The sequence below is a fragment of the Pollachius pollachius genome (genome assembly GCF_949987615.1).
Source record: "Pollachius pollachius genome assembly, chromosome: 4".
NCBI lineage: Eukaryota > Metazoa > Chordata > Actinopteri > Gadiformes > Gadidae > Pollachius > Pollachius pollachius.
The window spans coordinates 1,686,935-1,713,990 of record NC_136937.1 but is presented as its reverse complement, the minus strand read 5'-3'; the positions used below and the strand labels follow the sequence as shown (position 1 = coordinate 1,713,990).

Sequence of the window (27,056 nt, the reverse complement as noted above, 5' to 3'; positions counted from 1 at the left end):
AACTACAATAAGTATCAATGTTGAATGAGTTTATTCCTCCAGATTATTTAACACTTTATTGGTACTCAGATGGTCGAGCAAAAAGTTCATTGCAATATCAAAAACCAAGCCAAACCTTGCCGTCCAAATTAATTCACGTGCCATGTTGTAACCTCATCGTTATGAACCCCTGCAAAGTGAGCACCCATCGAAAGAAAACTGAAATCGGCTAATCTAGTCAAACCTGTGTACACTCGCTCCAGGGTGGTTTAAAACTAGACAGGTGGTTAAGACAAGTATTCCTGTGTTTGCATAGGACTTTTAAAATTGCAAAGAGCTTTCTATTCAAAGTACCCACTGATGCACTTATCTACCTGCTGTGGTAAGACAGGACTTCAAACAAGCTTATTGAATGGTTCGAAGAAGGGGGGAAATAGTCTTTGAATCCGATTCCACAATGTGCTTGAAAGTTTAAATTATGACTAAGAGCAGCCTAGTCCACTGCTGCATATGAATAGCCCGTCAATACCCCTCCAAAGCAGTTGAGTGCAGATGGTGGAGTGGGTGCAGTTAATAGAGGTCGTTATTTCAGATGCAATTAGAGTTCATGGATGTGTGGTTATTTCAGATGCACTTAAATGTAATATTAAGACAACACACTTGAGTGTGTGAGCACAGCAATGCATGGAGGTTTTCCCTCAGTGGAGCATAGCGCTGCTTTGACAAAGTAAAAGGTTTACAAGTTAACCAGGATGTAGATGAGTAGCAGGTGACACACTACGGACGAGTAAATCTAAACAAAACACAATTAGATCCCAAGGCAGCACTGATTGGTGGACCCTCAACACCTACGTAGCGTTAGATGAAGCACCCTTTCCTATTGGCTGCAAGTTGACCGGTAGCTTCACAGTATTGCATAATCCTTTCATTGAGGGTCCTGACAGCGGTAGAGATTGAGTCTACTTGGTGGATATTAGATACAGGGCCAACCGGTTCAAGTTTCTGACACTATTTGCATTAGTGACATTTGATGAGAATCCTTCCTTTATCGCCCTGCATTTCTTTCTTTTTTTTAAAAAAGCTAAACCTCAACAATGTATGTACATCGTATTCTCTTATTTACATTTTAGTTCCATCGTTTTGGGTTACCGTTTTCCTCTCCCCCTGGACCAACGCATCGACCACCAGGTGCGGTTTGGTCTCGAACCGTTCACTCGATCGATGAGGTGGCTGATGGGTAAGAACCCTTCTGGGGCTACACCGTGCAGGAGATAAACAGCACATGGATATCTACAGCTGACCCCCGTAACAAAAATAGAATTGTCAAGCGATCAACGAGGGGGTCGGACCAGGGAAATGAGACGTCAGAAGGCCGCTGCTGCATTTGCACGACAGAACGTTTCTTTTTGTTTCTTCCGTAAATCGGTGTACAATAATGACCCAGGGTCATTAAGCTCGGCGCTCCCAAATTATGTCACTCGAAACTAAACAATTTCTCAAGCATTCATCCGCATAAAAAAAAAGGAACACACATTTCATAAAACACAGTTCAGCCCTTAAAAAGAAAAAATGAAATGTATGCAAAATGATTCATGTGGCACCAAACCAGTTCAAAAGGATGAAACTAATCATTTCTAAATAAAAACTTTCAAACTAATAAGGCTAGCTTTCACAAAATCGAACCGTAGGCCATATTCAGCACATCATCCGAGATGCGCGATCAGAACAAAAAAATAACCTGGGCTTCCTTCCGTTGCGTTCCAGCTCTTGAGGAAGCCTTTTCCTACTTCCTTTCCGGTCGCCCTTTTTTCCAAATATATGGAGTTCCGTCTCGCCGAGTGGCTCATCACCAATCCAGCGCGTTCCCATCGCCGTGGCACGCACACGCACACGCACACGCACACACACACACACACACACACGGACCAGTCGTATTTTGGGTCAGGCCTCTGGAGGGGTCACCCTGGAGGGGGCCCCCACTCCAGGGCCGACTTGGCTTCAGCGTGCCCCCCACCTCAACCGACTTAGATCAGGTTTTTGTTTTGCAGCTTGACTCTGTATTTGTGTGTGTGTGTTGGGGGGAGGGGGGTCTTCTCTAAGTGCAAAAAGCAGCTCCTATGCTAAAGTTCCATTTGTTTTCGCTGTAAATGGCACAGGCAACTATTCTCTCGGCAGTGTCCTTTGAAGTCCAGATGAATTCCAGTCGTTTGTCCTCTGTGTCCTTCTCGGCACAGCTAAAGTTTGGCTCTCTGAAAGAATGCCTGCAGACAGAGAGATGGAGGAATAAATATTGTAATAAATAAAAGACACGGTTTCCAATGTGATGCATTGAGACAACCCTGCCAGCTAAAGGAAGCTTGCTCAATACAGCTCCGAATAAAATGATAATAAACAATGATATTTATATATATTTTTAAATGACCATGTGCTTCATGAATTATTCATAGGTTCCACATACATCAATGAGATGTAGATTAGATGAGTAGAGATGTTGGCGCTTACCTTTATGTAGTTTTTGAAAACTTTGACGTCTGGTTGCTGTAGCACCTGACACAGCTCCTGTGGACAGAGCAACAAGACGCATGTTAGAGCGCTGCCACCTACTGGTTACTAACGGTAATGCCTGCTGTGCGCAATCTTCAGCCTCGGACGGGAAAACAACAAAGAATTGTTTAAATCATAGACTCTGACCATATGCGAGGTTGAGTTGTAGCTTCTGGATAAAAATACACAGAATATATAACTTTATAACGCTTTTGACCAACGCTTTTGGCCTTATTTGTGGGATTACTGTATTGCTTTTGACCAGATGATCTGCCATACCTGAGTGATTTCTGGAGCCACTTGCAGTGAGGGGAGGTAATCTTGTTGCAGGAACTGGATGAACTCCGGCCCCTGGAAATCAAATGAGCCAAAAAGCAAAGCAGGTTAAAGACAGGACATTTCAACCAAGGTCGCAACTTTCATGATTCGTAACGCGAGTGAACGTACCCGCTTATTATAAATCATCTTCAATGTAAGTGCACATTCTGAAAGTGTCTGATGGGGAGAAGAGAACATCATTACATACAGCATACAAGATCATAAACACAATGTAGGCAAATATAGGAAAAAAATAAAGCAAATCCCCAAATCTTTAAAAAACGGTAGAACGCAATAAAATGGTGGCTCCACACAAACTTCGAGTTTGAATGTATGAAAGCTTACCAGGATGGTCTGGGCATCTGTGAGGTCAAAGGTCGGTTTGAGGGGGGCCAGGAAGCAGGCAGGAACGATGTGTTTGTAGATAAAGTCTGGGAAGCCGACCATTCCACCTTCCCCACCTGGAGTACAGGAAATACAATTTGAATAAAAAACAATGACACCGTTATCGAGGGTGGTACTGCTGCACGCAATCTTTTGCAGCACACTGAGGCCTCTTTTCCCAAATATATGGGTTTCAATTAGGGCTGGGCAAAGATTAAAAGGTTTAATCACGATTAATCACACTTATAAAACTCATAACAAATGGACTTCATAAGCAAAAACTAGACCAAGTGATCTCGAGGGAGTTTTATTGACTCACTCAGCGTGGGTTGAATATGAAACTTAAAGAACAACACAGTTTTGGGAATTGTAAACAGGTAGTTAATTAGTACAATTGTAAACCAACAGTTACTCCAAGTGTAGTTAAGTAGCGCCACAGATTTGGGAATTGTAAACAGGCTGTCACTTACTGCAAGTGTAATTGAATGTAAAGTAAGTGGAACTAAAAACAGAAATGATTTCTGATATGAATGTTGACATTCTGTGGGCAAAACCTTTCAAAATCAAAAAAAGAAAAGAGAGTGCGTTAATGCTTCCAGTTGTATTTATCGCGTTAAAATATGATTGCGTTAACGCGTTAACTTGCCCAGCCCTAGTTTCCATTTGAATCGTATTAAATACACGCCTGATTCAATATATTTTGTTCAACATCTCCTCTGCGTTCTCACCCCAGAGCTCCACCAGCCGGGACAGAACAATGAAGCAGGTCTTCTGGGCGATGGGGTCAGGGAAGTCCACCGCTCCCTGGATGATGGTGAACAGAACCTTCTCAATGTTCTCCGCCCCTGCAGACGGACAGTTTAGGACATACAAACACATGAGACCTTTTTTCAGAAAATTCTATTTTTTTGTTTTTAATCTATTTTGTCTTAGTGTGCCTTTGTGTGTTTACATCTTTGCAATTTGTTGATTTATACCTTCTTCAAAGATAGTACTCCATAACCCTATACACATACAGGGTCCAAAACTAACTTTTTCACTTACCAGCCAGGCTGGCTGGTAAGTGAAATTTTTTACCAGCCAGGCAGATATTTTACCAGCCAACCAAATAAAAATTGCTTTTAAGTGTTGTGAATTGCTATCAGTATTATTTAACATGTAATTTGGGTCTAATATGCGATTCTCAATCAATATTTTAATAGTATATGCACTAATACTAGTAGCAATGTATGTTAAAATATGAATCACTGTTTCTGATTTTAGCTCAACCAGACTGCAACAGCCCTATATAAACATGAATATCTGACCAGTGGTGGACAAAGTATTCAAAGACATGACTTAAGTGAAAGTTCTTTTTTTTTAATTCATGTAAAACCATAACCGTAACCCTAATATTCATTCTTCCGGATTCCACCTACGAAAAACACCGGTCACATACAAAGCGGGGAACATAGGGATGACCCCGTTAGATCGGTCTAGCACACAGTCTATACATTATTTTATCACAGGGAGTAAGTTGTAACGTTACGATGGATGGTTTCCATTTGATAACGAGCGAACGAAGCCATAATATTGATAACTCAGAACGACAACTCACTTCACTCAGTTCAGACAACTATACGCTCAATATACAACAGTTAGGAACCAATCAGATCGCTTGATTTATGCCACCCGTTTTATATATATATATATATATATATTTATATATATATTTACGTAATTTACCGTTAAAATATTATTAATATATTCGGGCGCAAACAATCCCAGAATGCACTCGCCCGTGATGTGGGCGGGGCGTGATGTCACGCCCCGCCTTCCCGCAGGCCGCAGCGAGACGTACTTGGAGAACTCTGCTGGAAAGACACGTTACTCTGTCAGGAAACTAGCAGTTCTACTGGGCGCGCCAAACAACACCAATGGGTACGCTGAATGGTGGCATCACGCGCTTACGTGCCAAAAGATCGTCTCTGCTGAAAAGACACATTACTCTGTCAGGAAACTAGCAGATACCAGCGTCGTTCTCCTCCAGTAAGGAAAAATTAAATTTTCGCCGGTAAAAAAAATAATAACTCGCCAGAGTGGCGAGTGGTCTTAAAAGTTTACCAGCCAGAGACAAAATCTACTCGTAATTGGCGAGTGGCGAGTGTTAGTTTTGGACCCTGTACACACACTTAACTCTGCTTTCATGACATCATTTGGCACACCACCTTTCTGAGCACCGAGCAAACTGGAGGGGATCCTGAAATGAGCCCCCCTATATGTACTGAATCAAGAATTAGCACCCCCATATGTACTGAATCAAGAATTAGCACCCCTATATGTACTGAATCAAGAATTAGCCCCCCCTTTATGTACTGAATCAAGAATTAGCACCCCCATATGTACTGAATCAAGAAGCGATTTTCAATCGGTCTTTGATAGAGAATCGATTTTCTCAAAGCATAGTCCCCAAGAATGAGATATCTATAGATTCACACATCTACTAAGAATCCTCACAGTCACATACCATCAATAAACACAAAATTCAACAAGGTAATCTCAGTTCAGTTAGGTTATGTAGTTAGTTAGTTAGTTAGGTTCACAGTCAAGTTGGTTTCAGGGCAGAATATATTTAAAAAGGCACGACACAGTGTGGCAACACTGTGCAGCACACAAATAACAAATAAACCCTCTTCCCACATACACCACAGATAAACCCTCTTCCCACATATACCACAGATAAACCCTCTTCCCACATACACCATAGATAAACCCTCTTCCCACATACACCACAGATAAACCCTCTTCCCACATACACCACAGATAAACCCTCTTCCCACATACACCACAGATAAACCCTCTTCCCACATATACCACAGATAAACCCTCTTCCCACATATAAACCCTCTTCCCACATATACCACAGATAAACCCTGTTCCCACATATAAACCCTCTTCCCACATATACCACAGATAAACCCTCTTCCCACATACACCACAGGTAAACCCTCTTCCCACATACACCACAGATAAACCCTCTTCCCACATCTACAACAGAAAAACATATAAAAACATATAGACAGCAGCAACCATGACATCCATGTGCTTCCATTGTCTGTCCGGCGCGTCTCACCCTGGTTGGCCATAACCTCGTTCATGCCGCTGCTGGCGATGGTCTGGATGAAGGTGAAGTAGCTCCTCCTCAGCATCTGCTTCTCCAGCGCCGCCGTCTGGTCGTTGTCCTCCGCCGGACGCCCCAGGATCTCGAAGATGGCCACCACCAGGGGCATGAACACCTGCTGCAGGAAGGGGGACACCTGGGCCTGTTCACACACACCGGGGGGGAGGAGGAGGAGGATTTAGGCTGCCATATTTACAACTGGCCCAATGTGATTGGAAATAAGAATTGGTGAAAGGAGTTGATTAACAAAACTGCCTAAAGTAGAGCAGAGAGATCTTCATTATCCCCACAATTCAAATCGCAGCAAGCAGTTCAAAGAGTATAAAGGAGGCATCCAAATCTTTTAGATACATCTTCCTCGATGAAGTGACTTATCTGCAACAGGTTTAAACTACCAGCGACGCAAAAGGCTGTAACTACCAACGATGCAACAGGTTTAAACTACCAACGATGCAACAGGTTGTAAATACCAACGATGTAACAGGTTGGAACTCCCAACGATGCAACAGGTTGTAAATACCAACGATGTAACAGGTTGCAACTCCCAGCGATGCAACAGGTTGTAAATACCAACGATGCAACAGGTTGTAAATACCAACGATATAACAGGTGTTAACTACCAACGACGTAACAGAGGGCAACTACCCTCCAGAGCATCTATATCACTGATTTCCTTTAATTGTGTACTTCTATGAGCCATTTTCAGAAAACATTCAAGGTTCTACACCAAATGGTCTCTCGCCATTAGAATAAAGACTAGCGGATGAATCGTTCAGTGGGCGGGACTCCCAGCCAATGCCTGCAGCCTCGACCAACACACACACACACACACACACACACACACACACACACACACACACACACACACACACACACACACACACACACACACACACACACCGCCTCCCCGCGCTCACCTTGAACTTGGCGGTGATCTGGCTGATGAGGGGGATGAACTCCTGCAGGTCCTTGGCCTCGCAGTCCTTCAGCATGTGCTCAGAGGCGGCGGGCACAAAGGGCAGCACCTCCTCCTCCAGGCAGATGATCATGCGGTGGAGGAAGGAGCGCACAGAGCTGCGCAGGGGCCCTCGCTGCACGGGGCAGCCCAGCGCCGGCAGGAAGGCCTGCAGGCAGTCGCGGTACACCTGGGTGCAGCCGCAGTGCTTCACCGTCTGCTTGTTGCTGAACGCCTTGCTGGTGCGGCTGGACAGAGGGCGGGGGGGGGAGTCGTTTAAGCGCAGGAGGGCTTGCTGCCTGCTTTCGCAATTGCATACTGCCTGAGAAGGCAGTATCGCTGTCAAATCTGTCCCTGGGAAAAGTAACGTGGCGCCGAATTGAAAAAGGAACTATGGTTCGTTACCATATTTTCAGTAGTTGCGCGTAACTTCACTTTTTACACTAAAAAGTAGTTAGGTTACTGTATTAACGCGTTACTTACTTACACACAACACTGTCTACCGGTCACACGGTAACAAAAAAAATCCATACCGTAGCGCAAATTCACACTGGTGTACTTTCTATACCGTTTATACCGTACACCCCTGCTTCAAATTGACGTTAAGAGTTTCCATCAGACTCGCGCGGTAGCCAGGCGTCCCAAAGGCGAGCTCAGTCGGCGCTGTGTGCTTCAAGATTCTGAAGTAAGTGCTGAGATTCCGATTGGCCCAGAGAAATGTCAATTATAACAATTATCCGATAATGTTTCATATGAAGCCTCAGCCTCCCCCCCCTAAAAAAGAACTCTCTGGTTCATGGCGATTCACGCGAATGACCCAATTTACCAAGAAAACTGCGATTGTCGCCGAAAAGCGACAAGTTTGCAGGTGTGGTTATTGGTTAAGGGATAATGTTATGTCCGCTGTACAGTAGTCTCACAAATGAGAAGAATCCAATTTTAAAAGACTGAAGAAGTCTGATGGCAGACAAGCTCAAATCTGGGTGAACGGTCTTCGTATTTGATTCAACCAATCATTACTTGTTGCTTGGGGGGGGGGGGGGGGGATCCAAATCGGATCCAAACTAAGATACTTCCGAACATCGCGCGCCAATCCAACGGCGATTCCCTCAATATCCCCCGTCAACATCATCCACTGGGGGCATACGATCTGACCCACTGGGGGCCGCGCGCGTCCAGCTCACCTGGCGAAGCCCACGGCGTGGCTGAGGCAGTCCCCGAGCGCCGCCTGCTGCTCCGCCTCCGTCTCCCGCGACAGCTTGTCCAGCAGCAGGCCGAAGGCCTCCATGAGCGGCCCCAGGAGGCTTCGCATCAGACCCTGCTTCCGCTCCGCCGGGCTGTCGCCGTGGACGATGAGGATGCCCGCCGTCTCGAACATGAAGAGCTGGTCGTCGCTGGTCAGCAGCGCTGGGAAGCCGTTCTCCTGGGGGGGTGGGGGGGGTTAGTTGATCAGTTGAGTCAGTTTTGTGCGGTGCGCCGTGTTATGTAGATGATTGTGTTACTTGCGCTATTGTTTTATTGTGAGATTTTGATCAAAACAGTTGAATAATAGGTGTGTGTTGACTGTTGGTTGGTTCGAATAATAAGTGTGTGTTGGTTTGAATAGTAAATGTGTGTTGACCATTGGTTGGTTTGAATAATAAGTGTGTGTTGACCATTGGTTGGTTTGAATAGTAAGTGTGTGTTGACCGTTGGTTGACCATTGGTTGGTTTGAATAATAAGTGTGTGTTGACCGTTGGTTGGTTCGAATAATAAGTGTGTGTTGACCGTTGGTTGGTTCGAATAATAAGTGTGTGTTGACTGGTGCGTCATTGCTTTTGGTGATCAAATGCCGCTCGGGACAGTGAGTAAACAAAAGGGTCTTCTGTTTCCGATAGGGCGTCGACACTTACGGGCGGGGCGAGTTCCAGAAGGTCCTGGATCTGCTGCAGGATGTCCTCGATGAAGGCGTTCATGTGCTTACTGGGAACAGAGAGGACGGCTAGTGACTACAGTACCACTAAAGGGAACGGTTCTTTATATCGGCATCATTGATGGGTCGGCTTAGCTCAGCAGGTAGAGCGGTTGTCTTTTAACCGAAAGGTTGCTAGTTCGATCCCCAGCTCCTCCTAGCTGAGTGTTGATGTGTCCCTGAGCAAGACACTTAACCCCGACTGCTCCTGACGAGCTGGCTGTCGCCTGGCGTGGTTGACTCTGCCGTCGGTGTGTCAATGTGTGTATTAATTGCTTTGGATAAAAGCGTCTACTAAATGCCTTAATTTTAGTTGTAATTGAAACTTTGATGCACAGTTACAAAACTTGAAAGCATGGATTCCCAGCCATTGACTACGATAAAAAGCCCCAGGTTATATATAACCGATAATCGTTCATGATTTCAAAAGAAAGCCATGGGGAGTCTTACTGTAGGGTTTTGACGAATCTAGAGAAGAGGTAGGCCACCCTGCTCCTGACTTTAGGGCTGCCGTGTCTCAGGCCCCTTTGGTCCAGAAACGCCATCTGACAGAAACGAGAACCAGGGGTGGAAACCAGGAGACGGTAGGTTAGGAAAGCACACCAAAACGTTCCCAAGCCTTGAATGATGAATCCCACGGTGTGTAGATGTGTTTCAGCTCTTTGATGATGATAATGGTGTTCGTAAACTTATGTACTTAATGTATGTGGTACGTCCTGGTACTTCATGCATGTACTTAATGTATATGGTACGTCCTGGCACTTAATGTATGTGGTACGTCCTGGCACTTAATGTATGTGGTACGTCCTGGCACTTGATGTATGTACTTAATGTATGAGGTACGCCCTGGCACTTAAAAAAAGTACTTAGCATTGTGTAGCATCTAATCCTAGCTATCTTTGTTGTGAATGGGGAACGGTTTAACCTAGCGATTGTTAGTGCTTGGCACTTGGTTCTATAAACATCCTTACTGTACCGACAGCGATATGTTGTAGTTTCTCTTTCTTCTGACAAATGCACTTATTGTGAGTCGCTCTGGACAAAAGCGTCTGCTGAACGCCCCTAAAGTAAAACCACTCACCAGAACTAATGGAATGTGGTGAGGCTCCACCAGGAAGAACTTCTCGTAGCGGACGACCGTCTCGAAGAATTCCAGGGACACAGAGGTGTGCTGGTACCCGCTCACCCCGCAGGACACCAGCTGAACGGGGCCAAAACAGAGAGGCTTTTACCCAGCGCGGCGGAACGACGACAGTCAGGTCAGGAGGAGCACTAGAGCTTGAGTCAAACAGGCTTTCAAGTGGTCAGCCATTCAGGAGGCTTTAATCCAAAGTGCCGTGTGATAAATCGTCCTCGTGGCATTAATGACCAGGTGGGGGATTTAGCATCTTGCTATGACTGCGGACCCTTCAGTTGGGATACAAGCCCCCTAACACATCAAGTCCCTTCTAAATGAAGGCATCTGATGCAAATAACTTTTATGATGAAGAATCGTAAATACTTGATGGATTCAGATCCTTAAAGGGGACATATTATACCACCAGGTGTGAGGGTGATCAGCCGTTACAAGCCGTTTTGAAAGCTGCCTCTTCTCACATCACAAGTGGGCGTGTCCACCTAGATGTGTGATGGATAGATCAGTCTACCGGCCTACCCAGTGGACCGTAGCAAACGTTGCTCATCTGTCCGTCATACATTTAGGTGGACACGCCAACTTGTGATGTCAGAAGAGGCAGGTTTTCAAACCGGCTTGTAGCGGCTGATCACACTCACACCTGGTGGTGTGATATGTCACCTTTAAAGAGCAGTTGGGCGGTTAGGCTATCTCTGCCGAGGGACGTACTACAGGTAGACCGAGGACAACGTAGCCTGGCTCCGCCCGCCTACGTACTCCCGCTCAATTTGAATTTCCCTTCAGTACTACGTCTGGGTTTGCGGTATATCCGCGGGTTTTCTCCGGCCAAATCTTGCCGGCCCAATCGGCGAACAGAGGGAGTGGCTGAGAACAATGACGTTGAGGTCGTGCGCTAGTTTGAGTTGTGGTCGAACGTTAGCGATTGGCTATGGCAGATCCAGTGTGGCACCGGGCAGATCCAATCGTTTTAAACTCCAACAGACACCCGCCTTCAAGTGAGTTACCGTTGGTCAATGGAGAGAGGCCAGGCTCTCTGTGGGCAAACGGAACGAAGGTCGAGAGTCCGGCAGGGCCAGGCTAAGGACCACGGGGTCTCGAATCCAGAGAGCCTCTGGGTTACCCACCGTGCGCATCATCTCCTGCAGCACGCTGGCCTTGGTGGCGTCCCCCGTGAAGTGGGCCCCGTGGGAGGCGGGCAGGGCCTCGCCCAGCATGTACACCAGCCGGATGGCCACCTCCACCTCCATGAAGGACGCCGTCTGCCAGGTCCTGGAGCAACACACGCCACTTTAGAGGAAGGACCAAGCACACGTGACATGCAACATCTCGCTTCCCCCGCCATCAGGACAGAGTTGACAGGTCACGGTGTTGGCAACTTTTAACTCTGGGACTTTATGGACGCGGCTGTAGAGGGAATGCACCTGAAGGTAAACATCTTTGCGTTGAGAGATTGTGTGGCCGTTAAGTTGCCAATAGGGCGGATTATGGTCCCACGTTCACGCAACGCAAGGGGGTTAGTACGGACCCCTTACGTCCTTGCGGGCCCTCCTTGCGTCCATTGCAAGGGCCTGACGTGCGGCCCCCAAAATCGATGCAGAACCATAAAGGGTTCACGACTAAGTCGAAGCGTCCGCGTGGTTATTGCGTTGCGTGAACGTGGGACCATAATCAGCTCTTAAGTGCAGTGTATCTCTGCATGCTTGTATCTCTACATTCTTATTTTTATGACGCAAAATTCCCGATCGTATCTGCCGTCTGTTTCAGCTGCTAGGCATCCAGTCCAAAAAAAAAGCTAAACAACCGACTTAAGATGCACCTGTGAACGCAGTTTCAAACTCAAGGAGAGCCTTGCGTTTGCCTACGGGCTACTAGTGAGGTGAATCACTCAACACGGGGGGGGGGGGGGGTCTTACTCAGTGGTCGAGTTGTAAAAAAAAAAGCCAGGGGGGATGGTGGATTTTAACTTTTAGGGACAGATCATTTGTGCTGATAACAGCGCATATGGTGGGAGACCAACGGTGTGATAATTATTATTATTATTAGTAGTATTATTATTATATTATTATATATTTTATCCCCAAAAACGCAGCTCATCGGACGCATCACACGATTCGAGGCATGCATCACTTTTAAGGATTTTAAAAACTGATTCTTATTCTTTTTTTCAAAAATGCATTCGGCAGAGAAGGGAGACTAGCGTTGCTCACGGGTTGGAATGAAAGGGAGAGAAGGGGACAGAGTTGTCTGCGGAAGCGATGTCTGAGATGCAGAGACAGCTTCACGCTTCCAGTGTCTGTCTCGTACGGTGTGGAATGAGAGCTCGTGAAGGCACTATTGCGCAAGTACGCAGGCGCAATAGCATACTGCCCGAGAATGCAGTGTCGCTGTCCAATCTGTCCCTGGGAAAAGTAACGTTGCGCCGAATTGAAAAAGGAAACCGCTATAATGAAATAGCGGTAATAGTTCCACATTAATTGATAAAATAACAGGGGATGGGAAGGGGGGATGGCTGTTTCAGAAGGGGGATGATTTTGATCATTTTAATTCCAAAGGGGGATGCCATCCCCCCCTCATCCCCCCTCAACTCGAGTGCTGGTCTTACTGCATGGTGTTGTTGAAGACCCTCCGCACGGCCTCCAGCAGCAGGTCGGGGGACACCTGCGCCAGGCGGTCCAGCAGCATCTTCAGCTGCTTCCTGTACTCCACGAACATGGCCTCGTCCTCCCCCTAGAGCAGGAGTACAGACCCGGCGTTGAGGTTCAGTTCCCTTTCTGGGGGGGGGGAAATTCCTTCTCTGCTTTTGACCCATCCGGGGGGCAGGTGAACACATGGGGGCACACCGGCACACCCAGAGCAGTGGGCCGCCGCGGTGCGGCACCCAGGGAGTAGGTGGGGGTTTCAGGTGCCTTGCTCAAGGGCACCTCATCCGTGGCTGAGGTTGCCGGTTCGAATCCCGACCGGTACACCAAAAACTGTGGACGGCACCTCACCCGCGGATGAGGTGCCGTCCACATTTTTTGTGTACCGGTCGGGGTTTCAGGTGCCTTGCTTAAGGGCACCTCATCCATGGCTGAGGTGGCCGGTTCGAATCCCGACGGGTACACAAAATTTTTTTCACATTTTTTGGGTACCGGTCGGGATTCGAACCAGTTACCCGCCGGTTACCGGTCAAACTCCACCAGTAGGCCACGGATGTCCCAAATTAGCAAGCAGCTCTGGACTCAAACCTATACCTCACGTGTGTGTGTGGGGGGGAGAAACAGTGACAGTGACCTCGGAACCACAGCTCACCTCGTTGTCAAAGTTGTACTCGTCGTCGTAGGTGAGCTTCTTCATGATGGCCAGCATGATCGCCTGCCGGGGGGGAAACCAGAAGGTCCAGTTAACACCTGTGGTGCTCATCCGGGACACTGCGTGATGTTTGAATGGTTTCATCATTGAAATGCTAAAACAGATGAAATGTTGACGTGACAATTTCACCTCTATGTTGGCTTTCTGCTGGTCCGTCAGCTGTGGAAGCTAGGAAGGCAAAAAAAGAACACAAAACAGTTTTAACCCCTTGCTTCCATTTCTTCCCTTCCCACATCCAGCACCACATACAAGAAGCCCATCCTTCCAAATCAATGAAAATGGGTCAAAATTGCCTTCAATAACAATTAAAAACAGTGCGCACAAAAAAAAGAGCCCTTCATAGTTCGCAACCATTCACACAAACACGAATATTACCAAGGCGACAACAATTTACTCAAAATACAACTTTTAAAAAGATGTGTTTCGCAGTTACAAGCCGTTCTGAATACCTGCCCCTGCTGACATCACAAGTGGGCGTGTCCACCGAGCTGGGTGGTGGATAGATCAGTCTACCAGCCCACCCAGTGGACTGCAGCAAGCCTTGCTCATCTATCCTTCACACATCTAGGTGGACACGCCCACTTGTGACGTCAGAAGAGGCAGATATTCCAAACGGCTTGTAACGGCTGATCACACTCACACCTGGTGTTATAACATGTCACCTTTAACCTCCGCCGGACACGTACATCCCACACAGACAGACGACCCCCCCCCCCCCCCCTCCCACACCTGTTTGAGCACGTGAAGGTAGTCGTAGCAGAAGGCCACGATGTTGGCGGAGATGTCGTCGTCGGCGTGCACCAGCAGCTGCAGCAGCAGCGGCACCTTTCGCTCCAGCGCCTGCAGCGTGTCGTTGGCTGCCTTCACGTCGCCCGCCTTCACCAGCTTGGTCCAGCTCAGCACCAGGCTCTGGCCCATGCCGTTCACCAGCCGCGAGAACTTGGCCAGGAAGTCCACGTCCTCCTCCTGATTGGGTGGAGGGGTCACGGGGGTCAGAGTCACAGCGGGCAGACGAAAACAGGATGCCAGAGCCTTAATGGTGACTTATTATACCACCAGGTGTGAGTGTGATTATCCGTTACAAGCCGTTTTCAAAACGGCTTGTAATGGATAATCACACTCACACCTGGTGGTATAATATGTCACCTTTAATCTTGGTATTTCGACAATAATTGCCAAGTACGACATCGGAAATAGGTTTGTGTTTATTGAAGTGACTCCAGTGCCATTCCAATGTAGAAGATCAACTTCATGATCTTAGACACAATTTACATTTAGGGCATTCATACACCGACGGCGGAGTCAACCATGCAAGGCGACGGCCAGCTCGTCAGGAGCAGTGAGGGATAGGAGTCTTGCTCAGGGACACCTCGACACTCGACACACGCTAGGAAGAGCCGGGGATCGAACTAGCAACTCACCCGCTCTCTCTACCTTCCTGAGCTAAGCTGACCCTACATCATTATCTATTTCACAACCATATATCCTAATCTCCTAACCCGTGGAACGCAACTTTAATGTAATGTTGGCCTCTTTGCATCTGGTCCTCAATCGCGATTGGAAGAACGGCGTGGGAAGCCGTACCTGCTCGACGTGGAAGAAGCCGGCCGACTGAAGCACTTGGCAGAGGGACTCCACCAGCTTGGTCTTGTCCACCGGGTCCATGCCCTTGTTGACGATCTCAAACAGGCAGTCGCAGGCCTCCTCCCGGAGCTCCTCCACGGACATCTGACTCAGCAGCAGGTTCACAAACCTGCAAATTTCAAGTGTATTCATACATCAGTCCCTCCAGAAAAAATTTGATCATGCGATCGCATAATTCACCGTATAATCAGCCAAAGTCTGCATATTCATGCGGGGGCCGCATTTTTTAAAATATGCCGCACTTTCACCGCATAAATTGCCGATTTCCGCGCAAAATATGCTGGGCTTGCATGATTTCATAATCCCCGCATTTTCGTTGCAAAAAAGTCACATATATCTTAGCAGAAAGTTGAAAAATGTTGCGTTTACTTCACACAAGAGCGGCCATTTCCCCCTGTTGCCATGGGAATGTTATGAAGTGACGTAATTACGCGACGTGAACGTCATCGAAAAGCTGCATTCACAAGTTTCCGCAATTTCATCACATAAAATTGCATAAATATGCCGCATATTTCTTCGCATTTTTTAAGAAAACGTGCCGCATAATCAAGGATTTTTGGGCGCAACAATCACAAATAAAAGCTGCATTTTTTTGGAGGGACTGATACATTCTCAAAATGGTAAACGTATGCAATTGAGACAAAGATCCTTCGGCATGTATGAATGGGTCCCCCAAAGAAAGCTATTGAAAGCTTTTGAGAAGGGGGCCCAAAGTTCATAAAGAGAAAAATTAAACAGCAGGGCAGTGGACCTGAGTTTGACAGCCCCAGCGTTCACACACAAAGTGGTGACCGCATACTGATATCACATGGCATCCCTCAGGCCATCTGATGATGTATTGAATATGATACAGGAATCCAAATATAGACAGATTACAGTTACACGTTTCTTAGTATCTTGAAGCAGGTGTGGTGAAATATGTGAAGACATCGTCATAAATCCCAGGGAGGGATTGTTTGTGTAGAAAATACTCAATATTACTGATTTAAATCAATGAAAATCAAATCAATGTCCTTCTGTATATGTTCAACAGTCAATACATAGTTTAACATCAGCCTAGCACACGAGAGCTACTAGTCTACTCGGGCGAGGTTGCCCGGGCAAACCTTTCTCTGGCGAGCGATTCAGCATCAAGCGAAACTAGCGGGCACGTTCAAACAATTCGAGCGAACGATGAACCTGCTTGACCATCGGCAAATTTGCATCGGTTCACGTCTTTGCATTGACTTTGCATGATGCCGTGCCACGGCTTTGCTTTTGCTGAGAACTCGAGTCACGCAGGGGCTCAACACCGACACCCTGCCACGTTCAACAGATCCGCCCCGGATTGAAGGGAGGACCAACCCACCGGTCGTTTGCGATGAGGTTGAGGTCGATCCAGGACACGTAGGACCCCACCACCTCCAGGCACTGGCAGGTGATCTCGGGCTGGGTCTGCTGGTAGGCCTGCAGGATCTGGAACCACGACTCCACCAGGTTGGGGATGCACTGCTCCCTCATGGCGTCCTTGATCAGGGTGTTCCTGCGCGTGTCCTGGAGGAAAGGAGGCGTGCCCCGTCAGTCAGAGAGACGCCGCGCTGAGGCCGACGGCACACTCAAAACGCGACGCGCCCCGGGAGCAGCTTTGAGCCTCCCGTTACAGGTGGATTCTTTCTTTGAAGGTCAGGAATACGTTTATTATTTTCATGTATCTGTTTGTATTTCTGCCATTTATAGCAGACACTTTTTTATCCAAAGCGCCTTACAGTGATGCTGTTTAGATACATGTCATTTATGAGTAGGCTGGGGTTTGGACAGGTAGTCTACAGTCTAAAGGGTAGAGATTTGGGTTAGAGTCAAACGTCGACTAACCACTGGACTATCCTGCTTTTGAAACAGTTAATATCGGTATTTAATAACATACATATTTCTGCAAGGGCTTTGAACAGTTGCCATTAAGTTTAGAACCAAGCAACCTTACAGCTGGGTATCAAACCCGCTAACCACCTGTCTACTTGGGCCACTTAAAAGTACTACAAACATTTAACAAAACTTTCGTCAGGGGTTACAAAAAGGTGTCATTGAGCTTTGAACCCCAACCACCGTACAGCTATGACTCGTGCCTTTAAAACAAGCCATGACACGGTTTCGAAAGCCTTAAAGGGGGTTAGAGTTGAGGGGGCGTTTGCGTTTGTGCCTACTTGAAAGGTGCTGTTGTATATCAGATTCCTTGCCTCGGCTGAGTGCAGCGTGTCGCGGTCCACCACCTCCGCGTCGATGGCCATGAGCGTGCGCAGGTACACATCCACGCCGTTTGGGTTCAGCCCCACCAGCGACAGGATGTCGAAGAAGAACTTGGGCCACAGGGTCAGGTACTCCATGACGAAGGTCAGCGCAAACACCTGCGCCGCCTTGTTGCGGATGAAGGGCTTCTCGGGCTGGCTGTTCATCAGCTTGTGGGGGGGGCGGGGGGGGAGAGAGACGAGAGGTAAGGAGGGAGCACCGCCGGGTGAGATGCTCAGGGGTTGGGTGGAAAAGGCTGGGCCGAGACCCAAGTAGCACTCCTCCTGAATGGCTAAACAGTTAGTGTTTAGTCCTTAGGAGTTGCTTTAATCCAAAGCGATTGCGGATTTGTTTTTTGGCTACATGCCGACCATGATCAGGAAGGGGTGGGACATCTTGCTCAAGGAGAAGTCTACAGCGGGCGTTAGGGTTTGAATCCAGAACCCTTTCGTCTGGGAGTCAAACAGCCGTAGCCCTAGATGATCCGGCCCCCTTCATAACGTGACAACACGAGTATCTATATGCAGCTACCTGTCCCTGCAGCCATTTCATCAGCGTCTCCCGGATGAGCTGCTGCTGAGGCCCGCTAAGGGCATCGTGTCTGAGAGAGAGAGAGAGAGAGAGAGAGAGAGAGAGAGAGGCTTAGACATCAAAAAACTTCATCCATTTCCGAACCCATTGCAGGAGTGCTCCGACGCCATTCTTACCGATACTTGATCTGATGCTCCAGGACTTGGAACAAGAAGAACTTCACATGGTCATCACTGAAGACAAAAGGAAAAAATACAATCGCTGTACTGTTAACAGCATTTAAATGTGAATATGAAACACTGAGCTTTACGATATGTTATGCCAATAACATATCCTAGTGCTATGCAGGTGTGGACTTCTAGATAGTATATTATTTGATTGAGGTCTTCTTAGAAAACATACTTATAAATGCCTTTAGCCAGCGCCTCGGCGCAAACTTCCCAGGCGTCCTGCGACTCCTTCAGCTGCTCGAAATAGGCCATGGCCTGGGGAGGAAGAAGAAGGGATACATGAACCCTGAATTGAAGTCTATCAAACCAGATATGACCAAAGCTCCGCCTTAGCACGGCTCTGTACACAGGGGAAACAAAGCCATGACTTGTTTGGTTGACGGTATTTGAACACTCATTTTAGAAGATTGAATAGATGATTCATGACCTCACTAATCTATTCAGTGGAAGATTTTAAATGAGGATGCAGTCATAGATGTTGACCAGTGAAACCGTTTGTTAATACAAACATTGAAATAGATATTCAAGTTTTTCTGGTTCTGTTGGCCCATTCCAGTGGAGTGAAATTAGGTGTTAACTCCACCTATGTGGTCGTCGTATCCACATGAACGGACATTAACAACAACACCCAAATGTCACCAAGATAGAAACAGCGAGATTCAAACCCTTGTAGTCAAGCTCCATTATAAAACAATTCATCAACATCTCTAGTTCGCATAGTGACTGAGCACAGATTATAAACCAGAACAAAATCCAAATTCTTACCCGCTGCCTGTATCGGGCGTCAGCATTTGGATTGAGCCCGAGCAGGGCCTGCTCGTCCATGATTGCAGCGATAGACTGGACAGACTGGCAGGCCATCCGTGGACTAGCTTTCCTCCAATACAGGTTCACCACACTCTGCTACCATCAGGCAGACTCCATACATCTGGAGGGCAATGACATCGTTATAGTACTGGAAAGTTAAATTGCACCGCTGTTGGTGTGTATTTCTCTCCAAAAGACGACCGAAAACATACATACTAGTCACAAATTATACCTAGTCTTGCATGTTACGTTATTAGTCATTTATTGTGGTAACGTTACGGTGTGATCACTAGACTCGAGGCTCAACAATGAGCATGCTAGAATGAGTGGTCCAAACAAACACTACCAAGACCCTTAGAACCCTAGAGTGGAAACACACCAAAGCTGTTGTTTTGTGAAGCAGTGTGACAGAGTCGAGTCCCTTTATCTCAACCCACACAAAGAATCGTGCATACGACCTGCCGTGATAGGGAATGATGCAACGCGGACTCAACACTGTAGTTACGGTGTCCTATAGGCAACATCTACATGATTAGAATTAACCAGGTCGATATGTGTTAAAAAAAAGAAAGAAAAAGAGACATTTCCTCTCAAGCGATCTGACAGATGCTCAGTGTGAGCGGCGTGGGGGGTACATGGCCATCGGGACGAGGCAGGCCACTCCTAAAAAGTTGACACCGCAATGCTAAGTTAGCTGTCACGTTAGAGTTAGCCGGGTCGAGCTACTTGGGAAGCTAACGTTAGCAGACTCGTTCATAATACCAGCCGATGATCACCGAGTGGTCGGGCTAAAATGAACACACTCTCGTCCACGGTGGCCTCAAAGCAAAGTGCTTAGACCCGGAGTGAGGTGTGAACCAGTCCAACCCACGGCGCCGCCGACACCGGGTCTATCCCTGCGAATTAACGGCATGCTTAGCGCCCTCAATCCCATCAATGTGGGGCGAAAAAACCTCACGATGGCGTTTCTTTCCCCCTCTCAAACAATGCATACAGACAAAGGCTAGCACACTGAACATCTCACCTTAGTGGGGCCGCCGTGTCACATGTATACACAACGTGTAGGTATCGTGAAGAAGTGGAGATTGATCCAGAAATCTGCGGTACGTTACAGAGTACCAGGGCGATGCGTGAGCGGATCTCGTACGGCGTGTCCACTCAGCGGATGTGACGTAACGTGTTTTCGGGTCACAACCGCCGGAAGAAATCAGAGTTTTGGGCTTTATCTTAAAGATATATATTTTTTTAAATATAAAGCTGTTTATAAATGCAACTTAGTTGTATTTATAGCCTATCTTTTAATCATAAATCGATTGAATCAATCCTATATGAACTAACGGATGTCAGAATGGCTTCATTTGCACATTTCTACTTCATACTGACATTAAAAATGAATGTATTTTAGAATGATGCATTTAAAAATATCTTTTTTTGACAACCAAACATTAAAAAATACAAAAAATATATTTATTATCGCCGCCAAAAAATAGTATCATCTCGTTAAGCCCTGCCTTTTCGTACTTGACGTGCGGAGTCTCCGCCCAACTACTTCCTCTTTTACTGTGGCAGTCCGCGAGAGACACCATGAAGGCGTCGGGAACAGTACGTAAACGTTATATTTGTGGTTTTAAATGTGTTTCACACGGCTCTTTTGGAAGAATATCGCTGAGTAACGATACAGTGGTGGTTTGGGGCTGACTTGTATGGACATTTAAAGTTAATTTTAGATTTATAACGTTAAACGCGTCCAGGCTCCTGCCGACACAACATGGCGTCTCTTCTGCCATGTGGACGATGGGAGCTCTTAAATTATACTCCACATCACGATCACATGCGAGATGACTTTATACAAGTTATTACTGGTGCCCAACTGGCATCTCGAAAATGCTATATTCAGCAAAATACCACTGTAACCTATTGAGCCCGATCAGCCGGTAGCTGCTTTAGCGATAATGCTAACGTGAGCTGCGTGGCCTCATTCGCGCTACAAGCGCTTCGTTTTGTGTTGATGTCGGCCGGACACTCAACTCTATACTAAACTCTAATGCACACAAACCCAAGGCCCTGTCCAACCAGTGACATGCTCTTAATACGTTGTGCAAAAAGTAATCTTTGAATCTTGTCGCCTTTCTCTGAAGCTGTTGTGCCGTTGAAAGTGAATCCAAGGTTTAACACGTCGCCCTAACCGAACAACGTTGTAACTCCTATGCCCTTGCATGAATTAACTTTTTGGTTTTTCTTCACTTTGACAGTTGAGGGAATATAAAGTGGTCGGGCGCCTCTTGCCCTCGGCCAAGCTCATCGCTCCTCCTCTGTACCGCATGAGGATCTTCGCCCCCAATCATGTGGTGGCCAAGTCCCGCTTCTGGTACTTCGTCTCCCAGCTGAGGAAGATGAAGAAGGCCTCCGGCGAGACAGTCTACTGTGGCCTGGTAAGAGAACGACTCCTTCACGTCAACGGGTGACCGTGATGGGACCACTTGATGAGCCATGCGGGATGCGTTGTTGCAAGTCTCGTCAATTATCCGTTATCCCATTGTTGCTTAAGAGACTTCTGTCTGTGTCATCAGGTACACGAGAAGACCCCGCTGAAGGTGAAGAACTTCGGTATCTGGCTGCGTTATGACTCCCGCAGTGGCACCCACAACATGTACAGAGAGTACAGGGATCTGACCACCTCTGGAGCTGTCACACAGTGCTGTGAGTAGAAGCAACCTAAATATCTACCACTGTTCAAAGTGCCATCCCATCTTCAAATTGTTTTCGCCTATCATCCGGTTATTGTGCAGTATTCATGAATAGTTTGACTCGAGTTAAAACGCAGGTGTTTTAATCATTTGTGAATTGGATTATGGCCATGTAAAGAGTTCCTGTCGGTAGAAGTGTCCAGCTGCCATGTTTTTTGTTTTTTATACGTGTTCTCTTTTTCTTTAAGACCGCGACATGGGAGCCCGTCATCGTGCCCGTGCTCACGCCATCCAGATCATGAAGGTCCAAGAAATTGCCGCCAACAAATGTCGCAGACCGGCAATCAAGCAGTTCCACGTGAGTTCTCCCCCATTCACACTCGCGGGTTTTCCAAGCCACCGTCTTCTTCTCCTCTTCTTGGAGGACAATGATGGCGGACTAGGCTGGTCCTGGATCATAAGTGCATGGGGTCTGCCTTAACTGGGTTTCCGTGTGTCTTATGTCGACTAAATGTAGTCTTAATGCACAGCTGCCTGTCAATGTTGTCTAGTAAACTACGGGTGTTGCTGTCGATGTACTGTTCCTAGTGTAAATCTTTGGCCCGACCGTAACCAGTGGTTTCCCCTGAACTTCTTGTCTGCAGGACTCCAAGATCAAGTTCCCTCTGCCCCACAGAGTTCTGCGTCGCCAGCATGCTCCCCGCTTCACCACCAAGAGGCCAAACACCTTCTTCTAGAGGAATTGTCTATCACATTGTGCGGGAACATAAAAACTTTGCGTTTTTGTTATATCTATATAATAAAAACTTGTTGAAAACAAATGGCCTTTCGAATCTTTCTTCTTCCTGAAACACAGAAGTAACAAGCGTTCTCTCGTCCAAGATTTGTCTGTAGAGAACCCCCAGGTTTTCGATGAATCCCTGAGGTTCTAGGCTTGTAGTTCTAGGCTCGTATGCACACAAACCCAAGGCCCTGTCTAACAAGTGGCAGGCTCTTAATGCGTTGTGCAAAAAGCAATCATTGAATCTTGTCGCCTTTCTCTGATGCTGCAGTGCCGTTGAAAGTGAATCCAAGGTCCAACAAACGTGGCCTAAACATTCATAGAACGCTCGGTTCCATTTGAATCCTGTTGGTCACCCTGACGAATACATGCGCTATGGGCGTTGTCTGTACATCGGATTCATTAAAGCAATAACGGACAGTCATTACGTTTGTACGGTTTACCCCTATTTTGATATAGGGTGAGCTTCTGTGTGATTCTCACAAGGTAGGTGGGCATAAAGCAGAAGTTGATCAGTGGTTAGGAATATGGATGAGATTTATTGATGTACCTCACATTGGCAATACCGGTCCCAGAGAGCTACTCTGCAAGATTAAAGTAAATTCTCTTTTATGCAGTTTACGGAAGACCAACAGTAAAGGCCACATTGGGGTCTGCATTTTGTGGAAAATGAGCAGAATTTTAATCCAATGGCTGTAATTTGAAATGAAGAGAATAAAGAATTTTAGTGCATTTCTGTGATTTGTCATTTTTCGTGGTGTGGTTTTAAATGTGGGTATACTTAAATTAATAACATTGTATTGCATATTTACTTATGGTAAAATCCTGAGACTCCACTTCCCTCATTGTGCATATATTTTTGTAGCACAAAATGCTCTTGCCTGGTCTACAGGAAAAAGATTTCCACCGAGGAACAGCCAATCTTAGGCCATTAGGAAAAATCGTCGACCAGGAATTTTGGACCACACGATGGCAGTCTTCCCTAAGACATGGCATTTTCCCTGCCTTCTCACACCGTAAATACCAAAAAGGGGGAACGCCTCCCTCAATTAAATTAAGATGAGTCAAAGAGTCCTACAATTGATTACTCCTAGTCACTCCATTTCATTGTGTAATTGCTTAAAAAACAACTCTTCCCTTTGAAAGCCTTTCGGAGCACAGGTTCCTCAAACATTAAACTTGCTGAAAAGGCCATGCTCAGACCTAGATAAGTTGTGCAGCTGATTGTACTCATACAGAGATTTCATCCTGGAGAGAGAACAGAAGTTATCCCTAATGTCCAGAGTCTACCATGCATGCATCCTTGAGTAATATACTTTGATATCCTCTACCGCTCCTTAATGAGCTGTGTCTGAATTAATTCGGTCACTTTGGATTAAAGCATCTGAAAAATGAGGAGAAATTGACTAACCCAAGCGGGACGCAATCCCCTGTTTATATACAGATGTGTTCTCAGTGCGCTTAAATGCTCCTTTACAGTCTAAACCAAAAGTGAATGGTACAATCTAGGAGCCATATTCCTGTATGTGTTGGGGTACTTGGAGATAATACTGATTAACATTGCCAACGTATACACAGAGCATGAGCCCCAGTACGTGAGCATACTTAAGTTTCTGTATACACTATATAAATGGGTCTCCAGACGCTGGCCAATTAGCAAGCACATTCCATGAATCCTTAGTCACAAACACCAAAGCATATTCCAGATGGCTCTCTGACTTTCATCTTTGCATGAGCTTAGTAAACTAGGTGGTCCAGCACTTAACAGTTGATTCAATTCGCTCCGGCCAATTTTTCTTATCCTTTAATGGATTGAATATCTGACACTATTGTTTTATGCATGATTGTTTTATCCTATGTTCAATTTATGTTCAATGTTATTCAGAGGAAACCCCTTGAGATGAAACATCTCGGTTTCGAGGGGACAGACAAAAACTCTCCCTCACACCGAAACAACCCATATCCTCCCCATACGACCATTTGTTATTAGACAATAAACAGTTACAGTTAGGTTCATTCATGTTCAAATAGACACAGAAAAGGAAACACACTATCACTAAAGGAGACACACTATCTTAATTTAATTCATATGTTTCTTGTCCATTGCACAAACACTGGCCGATTTGTTAAGATTCCCACAAGGCTAGATTTATAGCCCACAAATCATTGTTAACAGTAGTCTTCCATTCCAGAACAATATGTATTTGAGGTTAAATCAATCCAGTTAAGTTGATTTTATTGCGTCTTTTTGACACTTTATAGTCTATTCTTTTTTTGTGGAGAAATTTTTTATCGAACAATGTTACTAGCAATCAGTTAGGAGAATACAGGCCTCTTTTAATCATGACTTTTGGTGACAACTGTCAACTATGTTTGTTTTTCTGTATATGTCGGCTGATGTATCTAAAGTATAGTATATGTGTAATAGTCAACCACATTCAACAGCTTTCCCAAAATATACAAAAACAATCAAGTACGGCAGACAGCTAGGCAGCTACGTACAAAAGTGATATTTAAGAGCATGTCCCTGTTTATTAGAGTTAGGTTTTTACTATGTTCTCTGCCTCATTCTGCTCCAAGTGGACAGAATAAAGATATAAAGCAGGGCCTGTTCGTTATGACTGCTCGGTTCACTCATTAATCGACCACATGCTGTGCCTGTTGACAAGGTGGGACAATGAATAGTATATGGGCTGGACATAAGAAAACCTGTGTCTGTGAGTGTATCTGTGTGTTTGTGCGTGTCGTGTGTGTGTGTGTGTGTGTGTGCTTGTACAGTATGTGTGTGTAAGCTTGTACAGTATGTTTTTGTGTGTGTGTGTGTGTTTAAGCGTGTACAGTATATGTATGTGTGTGTGCGTGCAATTGTGTACAGTGTGTGTGTGTGTGTGTGTGTCTGTCACACAGGTCAGAGAGCAAGAGACAACCCTCCTGATGGACCTAATTATGAATTGCATTTTTTTCAATGAGTCACAGAACATTTATATTCGCTCATCTATCATTAACCCAATAGGAAAATCCCATGAACAAGACTTAAATTAAATAACGTAGGGAAGGGGGATTTTTTTTTTGGGGGGGGGGGGGTTACACATAGAAAAAGGAGAGATGGTAAATCAAAACATTAATGCGGAGCCACAACTTTACGAGAGAGGACCCACTGTAACCATTTTCCGTCATTTGTGATCTATTAAGATCTCCAGTATTAAAGCAGAGGATAGGATTTGTGTGTCGGGAATATTTCCCAGAACAAAAGGAGCTCGTTGGCGTTAACCCGGCACCCGTGCGTCTTGGTCACCACAAAGGCCATGGCCATGTGCGTGGAGGTTATTGAGTATAATTGGCGTGTATTGATGTAGTTAATGTTACACTCGAGTCCCTCTCTCTCTTTCTCTCTCTCTCTGTCTCTCTGGATGAAAGGTTGACAAAATAAATGAATGATGTTGATGACTCTTACATTAACTTCAATAAATTGTTGTACTTTTATGTCGGACTTGTATACAATCCTTACTAAACGTAGGGTACCCACTTTCAAGCAAAAAGGGTACGAACACATTTGTATGTGTGCAATGCAACATGTGCATGTGCTAACAAATGCGATGGGAACTGTATGGCCGGATGTTCAAAGCAACATTATACCAACACCGCAGGCAATCATTTTTAATATACTACTTTTTTACTGCATGATGAGCATGGGGAAATTATAGCAGACAAAGTAAAGTTATACTATTTATGCACTCTCACTGCCATGGCGACTGCTGTCGACTACTTTTGTCTCTTGACTCATAGAGGTTGCTCAGAGACTAAGTGGGGAACGTCGTTGTAAACTAACTGGGTGCCGTTGTGTGATGCTATGGTTCAATGTTCAATAAAGTCAATGTTAGCAGGAGAGAAAAATAACAGACTGGGATGTGATTAAAGACATTTGTGTTGCTATGATATTGTAAAAGTATTGCATTTTTTGCGAATTTACAAATCGGCAATTCTGTGTCCTGTAAAGACTAGGGTTGGGTCTGAAACAGAGTTTCCAGAGAGGAAGGCTCATGCATGAGTCGAGCATGGCTTGATCTACAACCGGTCTGGGAGACGTGAGCCAGAGCCACAGCGGTGCTGCAGACATGACCACAGTGGGGCCCAGGCCATGTTTACCGAGATGTGGCCTCCCCACCCGCCGACCAAGCCTCAAGCCACAGCGTCCACAGGGCTGTTAGTGTCGGGTCGCTGGGGTCCAGCGGTTGGCGAGTCAATAAAGGTTGTTTTTAATTAGTACAGAAGCGCTGTAGCGGCGTGCCGAGGTTGTAAGACTCAAAGCCGAAATGCACGGGTTCGATTGTCAAAG

At 46.1% G+C, this 27,056-nt stretch overlaps 2 protein-coding genes across 3 annotated transcripts; one reads left to right on the top strand and one right to left on the bottom strand.

The window, feature by feature from the left end:
* Positions 1-41: 41 nt before the first annotated feature.
* Positions 42-20,406, bottom strand: xpot (exportin, tRNA (nuclear export receptor for tRNAs)). 2 transcript variants are annotated; one of them, XM_079734828.1, is made up of 25 exons: positions 20,277-20,406; positions 19,211-19,373; positions 18,618-18,700; positions 18,392-18,448; positions 18,216-18,285; positions 17,603-17,854; positions 16,771-16,955; positions 15,363-15,531; positions 14,508-14,744; positions 13,908-13,946; positions 13,719-13,781; positions 13,030-13,154; positions 11,552-11,696; positions 10,374-10,493; positions 9,743-9,837; positions 9,234-9,303; positions 8,525-8,763; positions 7,303-7,588; positions 6,338-6,527; positions 3,954-4,070; positions 3,187-3,302; positions 2,971-3,018; positions 2,803-2,874; positions 2,482-2,538; positions 42-2,240 (listed from the first exon to the last, which is right to left on the bottom strand). In XM_079734828.1, exons 2-25 carry the CDS (start codon positions 19,304-19,306, stop codon positions 2,214-2,216), a joined length of 2,958 nt encoding a protein of 985 aa, XP_079590954.1. In that variant the 5' UTR covers positions 19,307-19,373; positions 20,277-20,406; the 3' UTR covers positions 42-2,213. The 2 variants fall into 2 exon arrangements, with proteins under 2 accessions (XP_079590954.1, XP_079590955.1); XM_079734829.1 differs by having other exon boundaries at positions 17,636-17,854.
* Positions 20,407-20,803: 397 nt separating this feature from the next.
* rpl18a (ribosomal protein L18a) lies at positions 20,804-22,760 on the top strand. The gene is made up of 5 exons (XM_079734841.1): positions 20,804-20,854; positions 21,505-21,684; positions 21,823-21,952; positions 22,188-22,297; positions 22,584-22,760. Exons 1-5 carry the CDS (start codon positions 20,837-20,839, stop codon positions 22,674-22,676), a joined length of 531 nt encoding a protein of 176 aa, XP_079590967.1. The 5' UTR covers positions 20,804-20,836; the 3' UTR covers positions 22,677-22,760.
* Positions 22,761-27,056: the final 4,296 nt, after the last annotated feature.

Excerpts from the sequence above, each read along its gene's own strand:
- xpot (XM_079734828.1), bottom strand. The coding sequence starts at position 19,306 with ATGGCCTGCCAGTCTGTCCAGTCTATCGCTGCAATCATGGACGAGCAG. Across the intron at positions 18,286-18,391 it reads GAGCATCAGATCAAGTATCG|ACACGATGCCCTTAGCGGGC; the intron begins GTAAGAATGGCG and ends TCTCTCTCTCAG. Across the intron at positions 2,241-2,481 it reads TTTTCAAAAACTACATAAAG|GCATTCTTTCAGAGAGCCAA; the intron begins GTAAGCGCCAAC and ends CTCTGTCTGCAG.
- rpl18a (XM_079734841.1), top strand. Across the intron at positions 21,953-22,187 it reads TGGAGCTGTCACACAGTGCT|ACCGCGACATGGGAGCCCGT; the intron begins GTGAGTAGAAGC and ends TTTTTCTTTAAG. Across the intron at positions 22,298-22,583 it reads CGGCAATCAAGCAGTTCCAC|GACTCCAAGATCAAGTTCCC; the intron begins GTGAGTTCTCCC and ends TCTTGTCTGCAG.